The sequence below is a fragment of the Mauremys mutica genome, unplaced genomic scaffold (genome assembly GCF_020497125.1).
Source record: "Mauremys mutica isolate MM-2020 ecotype Southern unplaced genomic scaffold, ASM2049712v1 000170F_np12_subseq_2783730:2963042_obj, whole genome shotgun sequence".
NCBI classification, from domain to species: domain Eukaryota; kingdom Metazoa; phylum Chordata; order Testudines; family Geoemydidae; genus Mauremys; species Mauremys mutica.
Genome location: NW_025422869.1, coordinates 161,684 through 179,313, shown reverse-complemented (window position 1 = coordinate 179,313; position 17,630 = coordinate 161,684). Strand labels below are relative to the sequence as shown.

The window sequence follows — 17,630 nt, the reverse complement described above, 5'->3', positions numbered from 1 at the left end:
GGCATGTCCGAAAAAAAAATGGGAGGGTGGGCAGGAGAAACCACCTCAAAATGCAAAACTAGCAGATTCCTGTCAAATTGCCCTTCATCACGATTATTGTTAATTTCGAACTGATGTATGTGTCACAGGCTGCACCCTCCCTTGGCTCACTGTGGTGTTTTTTTTTCTCGTTTGCCAGCATTTCATGCCTATGGAAAAGCAGGGAAAATGCTGGTGGAGACCAGGTAAAGAGCTATTCCTTTAAAATTGAAATAGTTTTAATTAGTTTATTTCTGTTAATAAAAGGCTTTTTTCCAAACCCTACAGGGCAACTGCCTCACCATGTCTTTATTTCTGACCCCCCTACTTTCTCTTCTTCTGAAAGCCTCCCTTGGCACCTAGAATTTGGGCTGATTGCGAGCTGCTTTGTAAGACATTCATTCAGACAGTTGGGTCGTAGCTCCCTGTGCACCCCTTCGTTTCTGAAGGGAGAGGCATGTGTTGTTTAGTAGTTAGTGTAGGGACTGAGATTTCAGGAAGACCTGATTTGTCTATTCCACTGTTTCTGCATACACTTTATGAACCTTGTGGTCAAGAAGTCACTCTATGGTGTGAATTTAGAGATTGGGTGCAGAGAATAAACACTGAAATCACAGAAGTTGGATTGCATTTAGTACCTCTGACAAATCAGGCCCATGTAGTCCTGCCTTGTGCCTGCAGTTCCCCCTCTGTAGAACTAGGAGTGAACATGATCTGCCTTAGTGAAAAGGTCTTTTGAGGGGCAAATTACCTCGAAGCAGTATTCTGGTATTGTGTGTACTAGGGGACTGGATACATTCTGATTTCATTTAACTGACAGCGTAGGCCAAGGTCTATGACTCTTGTAACTGTAACACATTCTGTTCTTAAAAATGCATATTCAATGAGAATGCCTTCATAAGGACACACAGTGGACGAGGGAAGCAGGTCTGGAGTGCCTTGCGTTGCGTAGGTTCCAGGTGAGAGTGTGTGGCATTGACTAGCCCATTCTGTAGAGCAGAGGATCTTGCGCGTGTGATCTGTGGAGGTCTGTGCTGATGTCTGCCTCTTCAAGCCTCTCTCGCCTTGCCCGCGCCCGTGGTTTCTGGACCCTCTGTCCTTATTCCACAAGGTTGCGTGAACTGCTGTTAAGACTAGCTAAAAACACATCCAGTACTTTTCTAAGATATGTGTGGGGAGCCGTGTTTAAGTCTGTGATCATGTTAAAGCAGCAAAAGAGTCCTGTGGCACCTTATAGACTAACAGACGTATTTTGGAGACGGAGCATTCGTAGGTGAATACCCACTTTGTCAGAGTGCCGGATAAGCTTTATGCGCTCCAATATGTGTCTGTTAGTCTATTAAGGTGCCACAAGGACTGTTGGTTACTCTTTCCATGCAAGCAATAGCCATGATTACCACAGGGAGATGATCAGGGCTATGGGAGGTGAAGGTGGTCCCATGCAACTTGTGAATGGGAGGGGGAAGTGGTTCATGAGGACAGTGCCCTTATTAAGAAGTCTTGGTCAGCCCGGTGCATAAAGAGATCTGCAAACCTCTGTACTGCAGTACTAGATTTCAAGCGCAGTCCCTTACGGCTGATTGTGGAGTGGGCTAGTCTTGGGCTTCCGAATTACTCCCTGTATCCTTTATCTACTACGATCAGTTGTTAAGAAATGTCAGAGTTGTCCTCTTCAAGGGGACCCTCCCTAAAATCATCTCCCATCACTTGGCTCCCTATATACAGTCGGTGTTTTGCAAATCTAAACCTCAGACATGCTGTTTAGCGAGAATCCGCCCCCCCCTTCTCATTGCACTGCTCGGGTCCTTGTGCGGATCTACCACCATGACTTGATATCATCGGTTGCGGTGAAGTGCTATATACAGAGGAATTGGAGACTTTGTTGGCTTCAGCTACACTAAGAATATCATGAGTGAAGTGGGGAGCTTAGTGACTGTGTCATGTAGTGCACAGATGGGGGTTCCACTCAGGGATGTGGCTCTAGCGGTGACGGATGGATACCGTAAACTCCTTATTCTGCAGCACTGGAACAGGGCACAGAGATGTGCCAACAGGCTTGCAAAAGTGTAAGGGTTTTGGTCTACATGGAGACCTTCGGGAGAAGCCGAAGCTGAACTTTAACTAGAGGTGTGCGGTTTAGAAGTGCTTAGTAGATAAAAAAACATGAGAACCCTGTGGGTATAGCTCTCATTCCAGATAGTCAAGTTGACTTTAGGCAATTGCCATTTTTATGGTGACTGTGAGGATTGTTAGCATGTAGCTTTAGCTTTGTAGTTATGCTGGCGTAACCCTGTAGTGTAGATGCAGCCTGCAGTGACACAAGGGGGTTTTCCGTTGCTGTAGGAACACCGCCTAAGGTCCCCGAGCGATGGTAGTTAGGTCAATGGAAGCATTCTTCCGTGGACCTCGCTGCATCTACATCAGGAGTTAGGTTGGCATAGTTACTGTGCTCAGGAGTGTACCGTAGCTATATCAACCTAAATTTTAAGTGTAAACCAGACCTTAGTTTGGTTTAGCTTAATCCACTCAACTACTCCACTTTAAATTTACACCTTTAACTAATTAGGCTTAGCTTTCCTGCATGTCCAACTATAGACAAGCCCTTGTACTGCAACTGCTTAGAGTAGAATCCCAAACTGTTCCAGTTGACTTTCGCTCCACTTGGTAGGCCTTAATTTGCTGTCAGTGGTAACAGCAATGGGAGCTGTGGTGCAGGTGAATGGTCAGTGTCCATTGGCATTTTAAGCACTGTGCCCTCCAGATCCCTCTGAGCTGGGGACAGACGACAGAGTGGTTAAAACGCCAGTGGCTGGTCTCCACTAATGCTGCCACCAGGGCAGCTTCACTTTTGGGAGTGACAGCGAGAAATTTTCCAAAGAGGAGTCCAGTGTAGATGTAGCCATGGTGAGGGTTGCAAAATGCTAATCCTCTAGGAATGCAGCCAATATTACTTGCAGGTATGTGGTAAGTGCTGCATTCCAAGGGAGTTCTCTGCTCCAGAGTGGAGTTTAGATTTCAAGCTTTTCATTTGTGTGTTTTTCTTTCCAGCATGATTGGGCTGATGTTGGGAACCTGCATTGCTTTCTACGTTGTGATTGGTGACTTGGGATCAAACTTCTTTGCCCGGTTGCTTGGACTACAGGTAAACTTATGATCGCTTGTACTTGTCCAACAATTTAACGAGACTGTGATTGTTGGATAAGTAAATCATGCGGTGCATGTTATGATGCCGCAGAGAGCAACCCGCCTTAATAATATCAGCAAGCTCCGTCCAGGTCACTTGCTATTCTCCCATTTTAAAGCTTAATGCCAAGTGTCACGCACTAGAACATGAGAGCAGCTTGCCATGTCAACACCTGGGAGTCCTGATGCATGTCAGACGGTGGGATGTATACGGCTCCTGACATAGGAAACAGCACGTGCGTCAAAAGAGCTCTATTAAAATATGTCTCTGTCATGAAATACGTGGCCTGCTGCAAATCCCAAGTCAATTTTCTGCAGGAGTTGGTACATTCTGTCCCTCTTCATTTGCTCAGCCAGAAACTAAAAAGCAGTGAGACATAATTCTTCTGCCCAAACCCTCATCCCCATTTCCCATTCTAGTTCAGAATGCTCCGCTTGCTCCCAAACTATAGCCCTTTGGGGTGTGAAGAGGAAGGATCGGGATACCTCAGCCACGCGCTGATCTCTTCACCTCTTCAAATTAAAAACCACCCAGTGACTCCTCCCCTGCCCCACTTTATGTTGATACTGTTTCTGAGAATGCCTCTCCCTGTCTCTGAGGAGAGGCACTCTGTTCCCTGGCACACAGCTCTCCAAAGGAATAATCTGCAGTTTTTGCAGCTGGGATGGGGCAGGCTGGGGACGTGAAATGGACATGTCGCAGGATCTTGGAGTGGCTGTTATCTGCTCCAGCCTGATGCTGTTAAGCTCTGATTAAGGAACTGCGAAGTTAAAAAGATGCATTGTGGCTGCAGCCAAATTAGTTATTAAATATTTCCAGGCATTTCAGAGTGTTCTGCTATAATAAATACCAATATGAGTTTCTGATTAATTTTCTGGATCAGAATTTTCAAGACTTCCATTTCTATTTCCCCTCCCCCCCTTTTTTTTTGATGCAAGGTTAATTTTCATTTAGTTGCTGGAAGTGCATACAAAATATTCAGATAGTCTGTGTTTGGATTATTGTTTAAACCCCCAACAAATCTGCTTTAGAGTGGGTCTGTCGTGTGGTATCTAGAGCAACAGTGGCACCCAGTGACTGTCTAGGTTAATCACAGACCTTACTGAGGAAATAGCAAACTGTCTGTCTCCGACCCTTTTCTTAAGGTCAGGAGCATGTAACCTCAGATTCCTAGTCTCTTCTGTTTGCTTCGTGTCTCCTTCTTGGGGATAATAAGCTATTTTTGTCAATACGGGCCCATGAGTTCCAGTTAATAAAACAGAGATCTCTGTATGCTCTGTACTTTTGTTCCTTATGCTGGTCCTTTTTCAGGTAACTGGCAGCTTCCGGATAATCCTGCTGTTTGCTGTCTCCCTCTGTATCGTCCTTCCGTTGAGTCTCCAGAGGAACATGATGGCTTCCATACAGTCGTTCAGTGCTATGGCGCTGATCTTTTACACTGTCTTTATGTTTGTGGTGAGTATCAATGACGGGAAGACTTTGTTTTGTTAGTGGGGAGAGAGATGGTTAATTCATCTGAAAGAGGTCCTGATCCTGCCAGCTGTTCCGTGTGGGAGGGACCCTGTATGGCAGCCCAGTGGGGGTCTTCGTGGTCACAGGGGTTACCCACCAGAAAGAGCATGCAGGTTCGGGATCCAAGTTTGAAATGCAGCACTGTATTCTTTTCTGTTAAATATTGCTGACTCCGCATGGGATAATTGTTGCTCTGATGCCCACACGCTTATCCACATGGAAATCAGAATATACAGCCATATTGTATAGGAATTGGCTAGCATATCTGTCAGTCACTATGAAGTCAATACATTGTGACAGCTTAACCAGATTGTGGCCTGCATTTCACTGTGTGTTTACGAGTACTGTGCAGCCTATAGCATTCTGAATTTCTGGTTACATTTAGGGACAGAAGATGGGGAAGACATACACGGCTGCAAAATGAATTCTGTAATGTAATAGCTTTTTTCCTTAAAACTCATAAAACCTTGATCTTTAGGGAGAAAAATGATTATTTTTAAGGACACAAGTTTTTACACTGCTTGCAATTTTTGTATCGGTGGTAAATGTCATTGAGCCAATAAGCGTTTTTCTTCCTAAATGGTAGCACATTAAATTGCTTATGCAGTGAAGACCTCATGAACACACAGAGGTGGTGCAGGAAAAATGTTTGTTTTTAGGCCTTATGAAAAAGCTTCATCTTGAGAAAACTGGTACCAGCCAACTTGGTTAAATAGGAGGCACTGATGAGTTTCTGTAGCTTCCTGAGTTGTAGCAGCCTAGAGGAGGAGGAGGTTGATATATTGAAGAAGGTTCAGAGAAGAGCTATGGGAATGATTAGAGCATTGGAAAATATGCTTTTATAATGATCAACTCAAGGAGCTCAACCTATTTAGCTTAACAGAGAGAAGGTTAAGGGGTGACTTGATCCCAGTCCATAAGCACCTAGATGGGGAACAAAAAACTGACTCTTTCAGTCTGGCAGGCAAAGGTGTAGCAAGGTCCAGTGGCCGGAAGTTGAAGCTAGACAATTCAGACTGGAAATAAGGCTCAGTGTTTTTAACATTGAGGGTAACTACACTAGAACAGCTTCCCAAGGTCTGGGGTGGATTCTCCATCACAGGTAATGTTAAGGTCAAGATTGGCTCTTTTTCTGAAAGATCTGCTCCAGGAACTATTTTGGGGAGGTCCTGTGGTGGGTCTTATACAGAAGGTCAGACAGGATGATCACAGTGTTCCTTCAGGCCTTATAATCTGGGAAACTCACCCAATGACACCATTAACTGTCAGTGGAGACTTTCATTCTCTTAATGGGCAGCGATACTGCTAGCCCCAAGTGTTCAAAATCATGTCAGGCCCCCAGAATATCCTCAGACTTTAAGAAATAGATCCTGAGTTCTTTTTATCTGGCCACCTGATTTCTGAGCTCCTAGGATGCACTTTGGTTGCCTCAAACTATTCTCTGTAAGAATGAGGGCTCAACACGAAAGCTGTGATCTTTACAATCACGAGATGCCAGGAGCTGGGACGTTAAGAAAAACACCACATGTCATTAAAGTTGGCAACACTGACAGAATCTCCAGGAGTGTCAAACCTATTCAGACTAGTTTATAAATGGGCATTTGGATATATTTACCTTCTTGTTCCTGTGCAACCTAATGCCCATCGGTTCCCTTGTCCATGGCAGAATAGCTCTCATAACCGATCTCTGGTGCTTCTGCTTACATCCTTGCCGTTGACCCTGGTCTTCAGAGCACTTGCATTGTCAAGGGGGCTTGGCTGGGCAGAATGCAGGTGTCTTGTCTTATCCAGGTGCACCGTTGCCTGTCGTCCATAAGTAAAATTCTCCTGTCTCCCCTGCTTCCGGTTTCTGTGGGCCCCAATGCAGATGACTGCTCAGGAGCAATCCGATTAGCTGAGCGCATCCCTCAGGAACTGTTCTAACTCTGGTGTGTGTGCGGGGGGTCGTGGTGCCCGCTAGCAGGATAGCATCAACCAGGGAATGGGATAGGCCTTTTGCAGCCAGGGGTGACCCATACCCATAGCTGGAAGGTTGACTAACCTGTGTTGAAGGTGAGAGGCTGAGACTGGGAAATCTAAGGAATAAATATCCAGCTGTGAGATGCAGGGGAAATTACTCAGAGCCTCCTGATGCCTGCCCTCTGTTGCTGCCTTGGCAGTGTTCCTGGCAGCGCGCTCACTCCCCTTAGCTCTGGTTTGGCGTCTCTGCTGTTTGGCTCTTAACCTCTTTTTTCCTTTGGCTACAGATTGTGCTCTCCTCTTTCAAACACGGCCTCTTTGGTGGGCAGTGGCTGAAGCGGGTCAGTTACATGCGCTGGGAGGGCATTTTTCGCTGCATTCCTATCTTCGGCATGTCTTTTGCCTGTCAGTCGTAAGTACCTGCCGTTCTAGCAGTTGTTTTGTGAGGGCAAAGCGTCCCAAGGATCTGAATGGGATAGCTGTACTTTAATCACGGTGTTTTACAGCCCACTGAAGTACAGCATCTCATTCAGTTGTGACTCTCTTGTTACCTTGATGGGGGAGGGAGTTCGGTTTCACTCAAGAATTATTGTGCTTGAGCAGTTACTCGTTCATAAAATGCATTGGGTCAGATGAATCCCTGGTGTGCCTTACATTGCCTTCCTTGGAGTTACACCAACTATGAACTTGACCCATTGCTTGAAAATCATGGTTTAATATCAGGAAAAGAGACCTGGTTGTTTCCATCCTAACCACCATCAGAGCTCCCCCGCCCCCTGGAAAATCTACATGGGCACCCTTAGCCTCACCCAGTGTAGCTGAAAATATTTAAAAGAAAATGGCATAATTCTTGACTTCAGATTCTTGCTTCCAGTTGTCCACTTCTTTTAATGAGGCGTGGGTTTTTGGGCGCACAGCAGCATGGTGCTGAAGATAGGGTTATTTCCGTAATTCCAGCAGCATTACCTTCTCCACCAAAATGACAAGAGCCAGTGATTCATGCCTGGTTGAAGCAGCAGCCAGCTCAAAAGAGATGTGTCAATCCAAAGGTGGACACAAAAGAGACCTTCAGCATTAGGAAGACTGGCAGAGCTGGTCGTTCCAGCGAACGCGCAGCATGCCAGTAATAAATTAATGTGACAAATAAAATGTGTTCATACTGCTGTGTTTACACCCACCTGTGAGATCCAAATCATCATTTCCCACTTAGCGTCTCTCTTGGCAGCTTTGTTTCTAGCAGAACACGCTCCAGTCTTGCTGTTTAATGTCTCCATTATAATTGGCGACAGAAGTTGTGTTCTTTTACAGCTTTACCTAGTTACAACTGTAGGGTTTTTTTTAAATAGAAAATTGTCCTTTTCTTGTGGTTGCCTCTTAGTAACCAGTGCACATTTGTAGGGAGTTGGAAACCCAGCAAAATTATATGGTCTGGACTAGTGTGTGCATCTATCTAGCTAAATATAGATTCTGTTATACCACTTAAATGGCAATCCAAACCTACAGCTAAAACCTATATTTTTTCCCCCCTCAGGCATCAGAAAAACATGCTCTCTCCAGCCCATGTGATCTCACAAGCATATTATTCTCTGACTAGGGGTGTTTAATTTTGCTGACCTTCCAATCACCTTTAGAAAAATACATAATTCTAACCTAAAAAACATATTCCTTCCCTTCAGACATATAAATGCAACATACAGTGGTGACAAGCAGAATGCACCATTATTCTCATTTATCTTGAACGTATGATCATACTTGTAGATTCAATTCCCCTGCCCTTTGAAATGTATATTAGCATTGCTGAGCTCAGAGAGGTGTCCTACTTTCAGCCATTATGCAGTGTGGTCTAGTAGATTCACCGGGGGACTGAGAACCAAGAATCTCAGAGTTCTGATACTAGCTTTGCTACAGTCTTCCTGTGAGACCTTGGGCAAGTCTCTTAACCTCTGTGCCTCTGTTTCCCCATCTGTAAAATGGGCTTATCCTATTTCACAGGAGGGTTGAGGATTAATATGACCTGCCCCTGTGCAAACCCATTATCCTAGGTTCTGATGCCAGTGAAACTGGTGTAACACCATTGAGGTCACCAGTACATCAAAATCAGAATGTGGTCCATGGGCTGCTGTGGGTTTGGAGTGGCGCTCAGGGGTGCTGTGAGGCCAGTGGCAGCTTGCGCGTACTCATTATTCACGATAAGACCCTGAGTCGAGTCAAACCCCGAGATGGGGTTTACAGTGGGGACGAAGATACCGATTCACAGGAGAATGGAGCTAGTTCTAGCCACCTCTGAAACGAACCCAGAGTTCTCTTGCTCCAGCTCGGACTTGCCTTGCTTGTGCCCTCTCGCCTTGTCCTCATCTCAGGAACACAAGAACTGTAAAGGGCATGTGGTCTGAATATCTTTCTCAAATCCAAGCGGAGACATTATGTTTACTTGATCACCAGTGATGTGAAGGTGCCGAAACTAACAGCATACGAAGCGTTTGTCAGGAGAAGGCTTCTGGTCTTTCATTGCCCTTCCGCACAACCATTCTGGTTTAAAAATAAAACCAAAGCACGTCAGGACGTGCTTCTTGCTGTGTGCATGTCAGATGCTTGCTCCACCCAGACGGGATTTTGACTGGCAGGACGGCACGGTGGCATGTGGTCTGGATTTGAGGGACTCTGCAGCTGTGACTGGATGGGCACTGCTGTTCGACCATGGTTGCAGCTCGAATTCACGTGGCACTTCCCCCCCACCCCCCAAGCCATTCTGCTGCATTGCTATTGTGAGCCTGGACGAGAGAGCGGTGTCTTTGCACACACTGACTGCTCTGCCTCCGCTCTGCTCCGCTCCACCCCACCCCCCGCTGGGCCTGCTGCTATTTCGGAGGAAAGTCCATGATGTCTGGCAGTTGCTATATTAAGAGTTTTTGTTTCAAGATCAGTGAAGAAGTTTAAATCCTACATGACCCTGTGAGAGAATTTATCTCTTGGGTCCCCATAAATACGTGACTCTCACAGTGCTATACGTATGGTCTCCTGCACACATCTCGATATGCAGTCTAAAGGGACAGCCCAGTTTCCTTTGTGCAGAACATTTTGGTGCACAAAAGGTTAAGGTTTTCCCAGCTTGGCTTCCGTTTCACACACTTTCTTTTGCTGTCCGTTGGAGTTGGGGGTTCCCCCGGCCCGTCTAACTTACCCTGCCTCCCCTTGCTCTCTCAGTAGTTGCTCTCTTCAGTAGTACACAAGAGGTGGCCACTTGGATTAGAACAACAAGAGGTTAATGAGTTGCTAAAATATGCACCTGATGATGTAGAAAAAGTGGATTCTATGTGCGTTCCAAGTACATAAATACCCCCCAATCCTGTGTAATTGACCCTTCCAGTGTTCTCTGAACTGGACTCTCGCAGTGGTGCTGAAATATGCCAGGCACTGGATTTAGTTCTGTTTGTTTAACTTTTCTTTTAGACGGTGTGATGCTCTAACCCTCTTCCCGCTTTTATTCTGTAAACACTGTGTTGCTTTAATTATCAGCACAGAGCGCTCCAAGAACAATAATCTCCGATGTGCTGCCTGGAGCCATGCCACTGGTGTTTCAGTGGAACAAACGGTCATTCATTTTGCAACACTTTTGAACCAAGATGTTTACATCACACATTTAACTCCACGTGGTGGTGGGGGATGGGGAGAGTGAATATTTTTGCAACACTTGAAATTGTGAGTGTTCTGAAATCTCTTGGCATTAGCAATATAAATTGTGGACTAGCCGTGTGTTTACGCTCTGTGGGGGGAAGGTGTCAGAGATTTTTCTCTGCTGGGCTGTAGCAAGAGAACTTAGGGAATGCACTTGATTTTGCATCTCTCTGGAAAGTTTCCTTGAAACTGCTTAATATGTTAACCTGCTTTTCTGCAGCCAGGTCTTGCCAACCTACGATAGCCTGGATGAACCGTCCGTTAAAATAATGAGCTCCATATTTGCCTCCTCTCTGAATGTGGTCACCACCTTCTATGTTACGGTGAGGAGCCTCTACCCTTCCTTTCTCCTCCCTTTTCCTCCTGCCTCCCAAAAAAGTGACTTTTGGGATAAGCTTTGGAGCCATCATGAACATCGCTGTCATGAGATGGGCCAGGTGTTATCTGCTCTAGAGGATGAAGAGTCTCTTTGCTGAAAGCGAAATAAAATGGAAGGGGGCCGCACTGCAGATGCACAGCGGTGTTCCGAGAGCCCAGGGTTTTGGAACAATAGGTCCCATTGAGCAGAGTTGGAGTGGGGGCTTTAGTCTCTTCTTTTCCATGTGTAGTGGCTGGGTCTCGGTCTTCCAATCTGTAACTGGAAGTGGGGATGCCGTCCAATGAGCTGCCGTCTCTAGAGAGAGCTGCCCATCAGCCTGTTGCAATTGGAAGGTTATAAAGGAAGTTATGCCTCATAAAACTCCAGTTAATAAAATCCAGTTAATAATTCCCAAGAATAGCCTCCCATGTGAGCGAGGCGGCTGCATGGGATTGTATTACAGCCCCCCTCACGGGGGGGCTCAGGTTTGTGGGACTCGGCAGCCATCTCAGCTGCAATGCGTAATCCCACTAGCAAACTCAGAGCAATATAAGGCACTGGGAAGGCAGCTGCTCAGCTCCCATTGTCACCCATTCCGGGGGGTCCCCCAGTGAAACCCCTGCATACCTGCTAATAATGTCCGGGGCTTTTAGGGGGAAGCTCCTCCAGCCACCTAGCTTGATTAGCGAAGATATTCTGGCTGGGCCGACTAGAAGATCTGCATTGTAGGAAGTTGCCACATGGTCCCTTCTTAGCTGGGCATTGCCCTGTTTTAATTGACATGCTTTGCTCTGTCCCACTTGTCTGAGTAGCTGTGGGGCTTTGCTTCTCTTCTGACAAATGTCAAGTACACGCCACTCCTGCAGTCGCTCCCCTCTGCCCTCCCTGGCTTGGTAAGCAAAGTATCGTACAGGCCGCCCCAGTGCCGTAAGGATGGGTCCAGTGGGAGCCCCCGAACTCGTACCCCTGATGTTCAGAAAAGGCATGTGTGTCACCAGCACTCCCTTCCTTTTCCCATTGCGCAGGTGGGATTCTTTGGTTACGTGAGCTACACGGAAGCCATCGCTGGGAACGTGCTCATGAACTTCCCCTCCAACCTGGTGACGGAGATGATTCGAGTGGGATTCATGATGTCGGTAGCTGTTGGGTTCCCGATGATGATTCTGCCATGCAGACAGGCGTTGAACACCCTTCTCTTTGAGCAGCAGGTACGACCCTCCTGCAGGCTGCTCTTGGCCCTGCACCATCGACTCTGTCCCTTTTCAAAGGGCCACCTTTATTTTTTCCAGTTGACTACACAGCTTGGTTGATGGCACCATATTTCTGATTAGCTGCAGATACTTGGTACTGAGAGTGGATGAAACCCTCAGCCCCATCCACTGTATTGCAGCTTCCAGTGAAATTGTAACTGCCTGTGGTGTGCTAATAGGGGTAGCATGAGGATCACAGCAGAGCTGTTTATAAATCTGGCTCTGTGGAAACGTGACTGTTCTGAGCAGTTCTGGAGTCTTGTCCTCCTCGCAGAACACAGAATCATTGAGTGGGGAGAGGTGCTAGGATTGAAACCCTGGTATTTGCTCTGCCACCCGCTAAATGGAGGTCATGTGCAGTGCTTGTTCCCTGCTCCAATAGCAGTTTGCAGACCTGGCTTATACCAAGTGTCGGACAGTCCAGAGCCGAGGTTGTTCTCTCTCTGAGGAGTAGGAGAGGAGGAATTGGCCATTAGAAACGCTCCTTATTTCCTGCTGCTCAGACCGAAATCCCAGCTCACGTCCGTATCTAGCTCAAGCTCATGGTCCCCATCTTCAGAGCTCTGCACCTGCCTCTTCCTGCTCTCTCCTTGAACTCAGCTTTGCACCATTAGCTATTATGCCCTGAACAGTCTGTCTCCCCTTCTTGTGGGCCAAACATCCCCCTCCTTCATTCAGATGCTTCCGTTCCATGTCCTGCCTCCTCGGAACTGTTCAGTGATGGTCAGCTACGGAAATACAACTTGAACAACATCATTCCCTCCCGCGCTTTCCCCATTCCTGCAGGCAGGCCTTCTCCCGGCCGGGGGTGTATTTTGTGACTACACCGTCAGTCTGCTGGCAGTAACATGTTCTCTTCGGCGTGTGGAACAGCACTAAGCCTGCCGTCGGTGCTCAGTAAATAACGGAGATATTGTGCGCATGTTCTGAGACCTTTCTGTATTCAGCTAAAGAGAAACCTCTTGGGGCAGGAAATAGACTGCATGCAATTTAGAGCTCCAGATCCTGCCGCTGCAGTCCATACGATGCCCCTTGGCTCTGTTCTCATGTTCTGAGTGGTGGTTGCCCAGCTGGTGAAAGGAGTGTGGTCTGGAGCAGTAAGCCATGGAAATCGGGAAGTCCTGAGGTTTAATCCTGACTCTGCCTAGGACTGGCTGGATTATTTTGGGCATGTCACTTTGCATTTGTCTGTACAATGGGGAGAATGCTAACCCACCTATCTCCTAGGCAAGTCACGTGTCTCAGTTAATGCTTGTGCTGTGCTTTGAACACACACTGCTGTGGAGATGTGGAGGGGTGTTTTTTAGCTGCGGGGACCTAATGTGATCTAGGAGTGGCACCAAAAAATACCATTGACTGTTTGCAGAGCCACAGATTCGGCTTTTTTCTTTGAGTCCACTTGTTTTACGAGGCAGTGGTGCGGAACGGTTTCCCTCTCCCCAACTGCACTCCGGTGGCAACTAGCTGTAGCAACAGCCGGCTTCCTTCCCTACTAACCGTGGGCCCCGTCTCCCTCACGTCATCACCACCACTTGAACTTTCTCAGGCACTTGCCTCTGCTGGGCGCTGCCTGCAAAGCGGGAAGGACAGTGGAGGAGGGTTTTGGCGCTAACGTTCCGAGACGCCGTTGTCAAGTTTACGTTCCACACAGGATGTGAACTAGCAGCTCTGGCTGTTCTTGTGCAGGTTCGAGTTGAAGCTGCATATTAAAATTGCTCAGCCACATCTAATTGCCCTCTTACTGGGTACCTAGGAAGACTGTTGCATGGGCAGGTGAAACCATCACCATTCTAGTGCTGCAGAGTCTTGTCTGACTTATCTAGCAGGACACGCTGGGTAATTGCTTTAGAGACCTGCGGGTGCGAAGCAGGGGCTTAACTCATTGGTTTTTGGGTTTTTTTATAGCAAAAAGATGGCACCTTTGCTGCTGGGGGTTACATGCCCCCCCTTCGATTTAAAGCCCTCACGCTGGCCGTTGTGTTTGGAACCATGGTTGGAGGCATCATGATCCCAAATGGTAAGTGCAGAGGTGGGAGAATAGAGACTGAAACTCCCAGTTATCGTCCTTTCTCCGCATTCCTCATCACCATTTTGTTTGTGCCCCGTTAGATCTGGTGTTCTCAAGAACACCCATTATTTCTGGCTTGTCCAGCTAGCACGGGCCGGGTCTGCATGCTCCCTGCACAGAGCCTGCGGAGGGTCATTAGCTCTCATGGCACTGAGACCTGCAGGGAGGGGGACTGGTGAGGAGGTGCCCTTGCAGAGGGAAAGCCCATCAGGGACTTGCAGCTGGTTGAAGTCATTAGAAGGTGACTAAGTACTTGTGTGCTGCATAAATTGCAGTGACTAATTTTACCCTCGTTCTCTCTCTCCGCTGGCTGGAGGCTCATCTCGTATTCTAGTGGGTTGCTCAGAGCTGCAGTCTAAGTGGCACCGTGCCAATCTCCCTAGATGCTTTCCCTTCCTCCAAGGATTTTCCATACCTTTATTTATTATTGTTCTTGCTCTTTCTTGCCAGTGGAGACCGTCTTGGGCCTAACAGGTGCTACAATGGGAAGCCTCATCTGTTTTATCTGCCCAGCTCTTATTTACAAGAAAATCCACAAGAATGTCCTTTGCTCACAGGTCAGTGCTGATGCTAATTGACTTCTCCTCCAACTCGCTGTAGAGCCTGGGAACTTCGTTAGTTTCACTGCAGCAGGGGAAACTTGTCAACTCCCCTCTCCCCCCTTCAGGTGGGAACTGTTGTGGTCTGCTGCGCTGACCAGAATCTCTCCCGAGCGCATGGACAGCGGAGGAGTTGTCGCTCAGTGAGCGGGGTGCCAGGTTGGAATGCCAGCACTTTTTATCTCTGTAGCAGCAAGAGGGGCAGTCACTTTACATGTGAAATGTTGTTTACCAAACCCAGTCCAGTGGGCTCGGGGCAGTATTGCCACAGAATGAGAAATCTAGGCAGCATATAAAACCTTAACGGGCCTTAAGTTTCAACCTGTCTGGGCTGGGTAAAGCAAACAACTCTTCTCTGCAGGGGGGTCCTTGCTGCTGACCCTCAGCTTTCTGGTTTCAGCCAAAATAGTAATACTCAAAGGGAACACACATACAGAGGTGTTGCCACAGGAATTGATTTCTGAAAAATCGGGGTCATTCAGAGGCTTTTGGTAACTTAGCTTTTCCCTTGCTCCAGTTTGGATCAGCCTCCTAGGGGACAGAAACAAAATGTCTCTTGGCTGAGTTTGAGCTTTCTATCTTGCAAACTCTGATTTTTTGGTAATAGAGCTGAAATTAACATGATTTGGTTTTCTCTCACAGTAACTTTATATTCTAAAGATGTTTAACAGGCTTCTGTTGGGGCTCCAGCATTCAGTCACAGGGAGTCAGATTTGTTAGTTAACTGCAAAATCCACAGGGAGAGAAGACATTTTTGTGGGCCCTACAGAAATAATGGCTTTTTCTATGTAATGACCTGTGGGTTTGCAAACACACATGAGACTTTTAAAGCAGAGTGTTTGGGGTTTTTCTATTGCTTTCCCTTTCCATCGTTTGACGCCTCTTTCCGGCTCTCACTCTGAATCCTGACACTTTGGTCCTACTGTGGCTGGGCTGAGCCCCCGAAGAAAGGGCTGAATTGTCAGGGGAACAGAAAGCACTTTTCACTCATGCTGAGCGGGGCCCTTCTCCAAGACAAGTGACCCTGCCCTCAGGATGGGCTGAGCTGTTGGACAGGCTGCCTGGAGGGACTGTCAGCTGTTCTCAGCCAAGCACTGAGGCTCACGGACTGTGCGGCCTGAAATGCTGGTCAGGAGATCAGCAAGGCGGGTGGCTGTATCTTACAGACCTCCCCACCACAGCATAGTGGCTTACGCACAGTATGAGGGGCTGGGGATTCATCCGGCCTACCCTTGAATGAGCCATTGCCCATCAGGTTTGCGTACTTGCTTTGACCTGTTCTTGGAAGCGTTCCGGCAGGGATCTGGTGCCGCAGAACTCCCCCCAGGCCTACAGCTTGAATGCTGGGTTCTCTGCCCACCCTCTCCTTGCTCCACTTCTTCTGGAAGACTTGTTTCATTTCGTCCTTGAAGCTCCCATGCCGCACTTCTGCTCTTTCACATTCCTTTGGCTTTTTCCTCCCTCCCAAGAAGCAGCTCTGCTCTCTCCCTCAACCCATCCACAGACACTGTGGTGATGAGTGAGAGCGATGGGGGAGAAGGGGCACCGATGTGACATGTTCCCCACCCCCGGACAATAAACCTGCTGCCCCCCTCCCTGCATGGTTCCATCTTCCGTCTAGTTACCAGAGCTGCTGTGGGTTGTTTGTTTTTTTATTTTTTAATAAGATTTGAAATCCATCTTTATGGGCCTCTTCCTTTGTCTGAAAAACTTACGATGCGATTCTCCAGTGAGAGCAGTTCTGTGCCCGTGCCCTCTGGTACTGGATTATTCGTTACCGTGCCCAGACCCTTGGAAGGCCGCAAGCGTTTGGGGGACTCCCTGTCAGGCAGAGCTGAGTTTTACATGCCTGAACACTGGAAGGGTGGCACCATTCAGACTAAAAAGTGGTTGAGAAGTTCTTTTCCAAGGGGGTGGGGCGTTCGCAGCCCCAGATGTTTCTGTTGGCCAGCAAAGGGCGTCTAATTCTGCCAGGGAGTTGTTAATTATTACAGACAGCTGGTCAGTCAACAGCTGGCAGCGAGCCAGAGTCTGGGAATTGCAGCGTGGATTAAGCTCCGGGGGTGGCTTAGTTAAAAGGCTTGGTGTGTTGGAAAGATGATCAGGTAACAGCAACAGGGGAAGTTTAAAAGCTTAAAGCCAGGCTCATAGAGGTGTGAATGAATCGGGAAATTGCCCCCTTTGTTGTGGTCAGCGTCATCAAGCGTGTCTTGTAAAGTGCAGGGCGCTCTCCGGCTCGGCACGGAACGGCAGTGGGGCCATGGCATGTAAAGCTGCCATTTGAGAGAGTCGAGTCGGGTAGGCTGCTAAAGGTCAGGTTAAGGTCTGTAAACAAAGGGTTTCACTTCTGACAGGAAGGTGTTGGCTTCCCTGTGCTGACCTAAGCTTGTTTGCGAGGAAGTCACTCTCCTCCCGGTCTGATAACTGGGGGAAATGAGGCACAGAGAGGCTACCGAGCTCGTGGGGATGGAAAGTGGCTCTCTTTGGCTCTCCTGCCTGCTAGGGCAGTGGTCGGACCCCGTCGTCTTGCACACTTGTTACAGTTCTTAGAGCCTAACGTCTTAGCTGTGCAATAGAGAACCCAGTGACTGAGCAGGCATCTTGCAGTCCTCCTCCGTACTCTGATTGCAATTAACGTTCTCCCCTCTCTGGGTTTCCTAACTGTGCTCGAGGTCCAAAACGGAGAAGGGTTTAGAAAACTTGCTACAGTCATTACCCCGGGCAAAAGCACTTTTAGATTCCCGCCGATGGCTTGAACACACCCAGAGGGCAGCACCTTGGGAGAGTCTAACGTCTGTACAAAGGGGACTTAACACCGCTGAGTGACATCAGCAAGCAAAAGAAAGTCTCCTTCCTCAGTGTAACACCCCCTCCCCCCCAGTTTGGAATGCTCCTCATGGTATGTGGGGCCTTTTGACTTTGCCTTAATGGGCAGACACATGTTTCCAAGGCCGTGGCCACGCCTGCCACTCAGGTTTGCCCATGCTCCCTCCATAGCCTCATGGTG

The 17,630-nt window shown here is 47.8% G+C and overlaps 1 protein-coding gene across 3 annotated transcripts in view; it reads left to right on the top strand.

Annotated features, from left to right (window-relative positions):
- Positions 1-183: 183 nt before the first annotated feature.
- The window catches only part of LOC123356992 (putative sodium-coupled neutral amino acid transporter 10), a 39,655-nt gene continuing 22,208 nt past the window's right edge, over positions 184-17,630 (top strand). For 2 of the 3 annotated variants that reach the window (XM_045000247.1, XM_045000246.1), the window contains exons 1-8: positions 184-224; positions 3,067-3,160; positions 4,514-4,657; positions 6,961-7,085; positions 10,569-10,671; positions 11,732-11,914; positions 13,862-13,973; positions 14,475-14,581. In XM_045000247.1, the coding sequence (XP_044856182.1) occupies positions 208-224; positions 3,067-3,160; positions 4,514-4,657; positions 6,961-7,085; positions 10,569-10,671; positions 11,732-11,914; positions 13,862-13,973; positions 14,475-14,581 (885 nt within the window). In that variant the 5' untranslated portion in view covers positions 184-207. Of the gene's footprint in view, positions 225-3,066; positions 3,161-4,513; positions 4,658-6,960; positions 7,086-10,568; positions 10,672-11,731; positions 11,915-13,861; positions 13,974-14,474; positions 14,582-17,630 lie in introns of those variants that run through there. The other variant, XM_045000249.1, reaches the window with a different exon arrangement.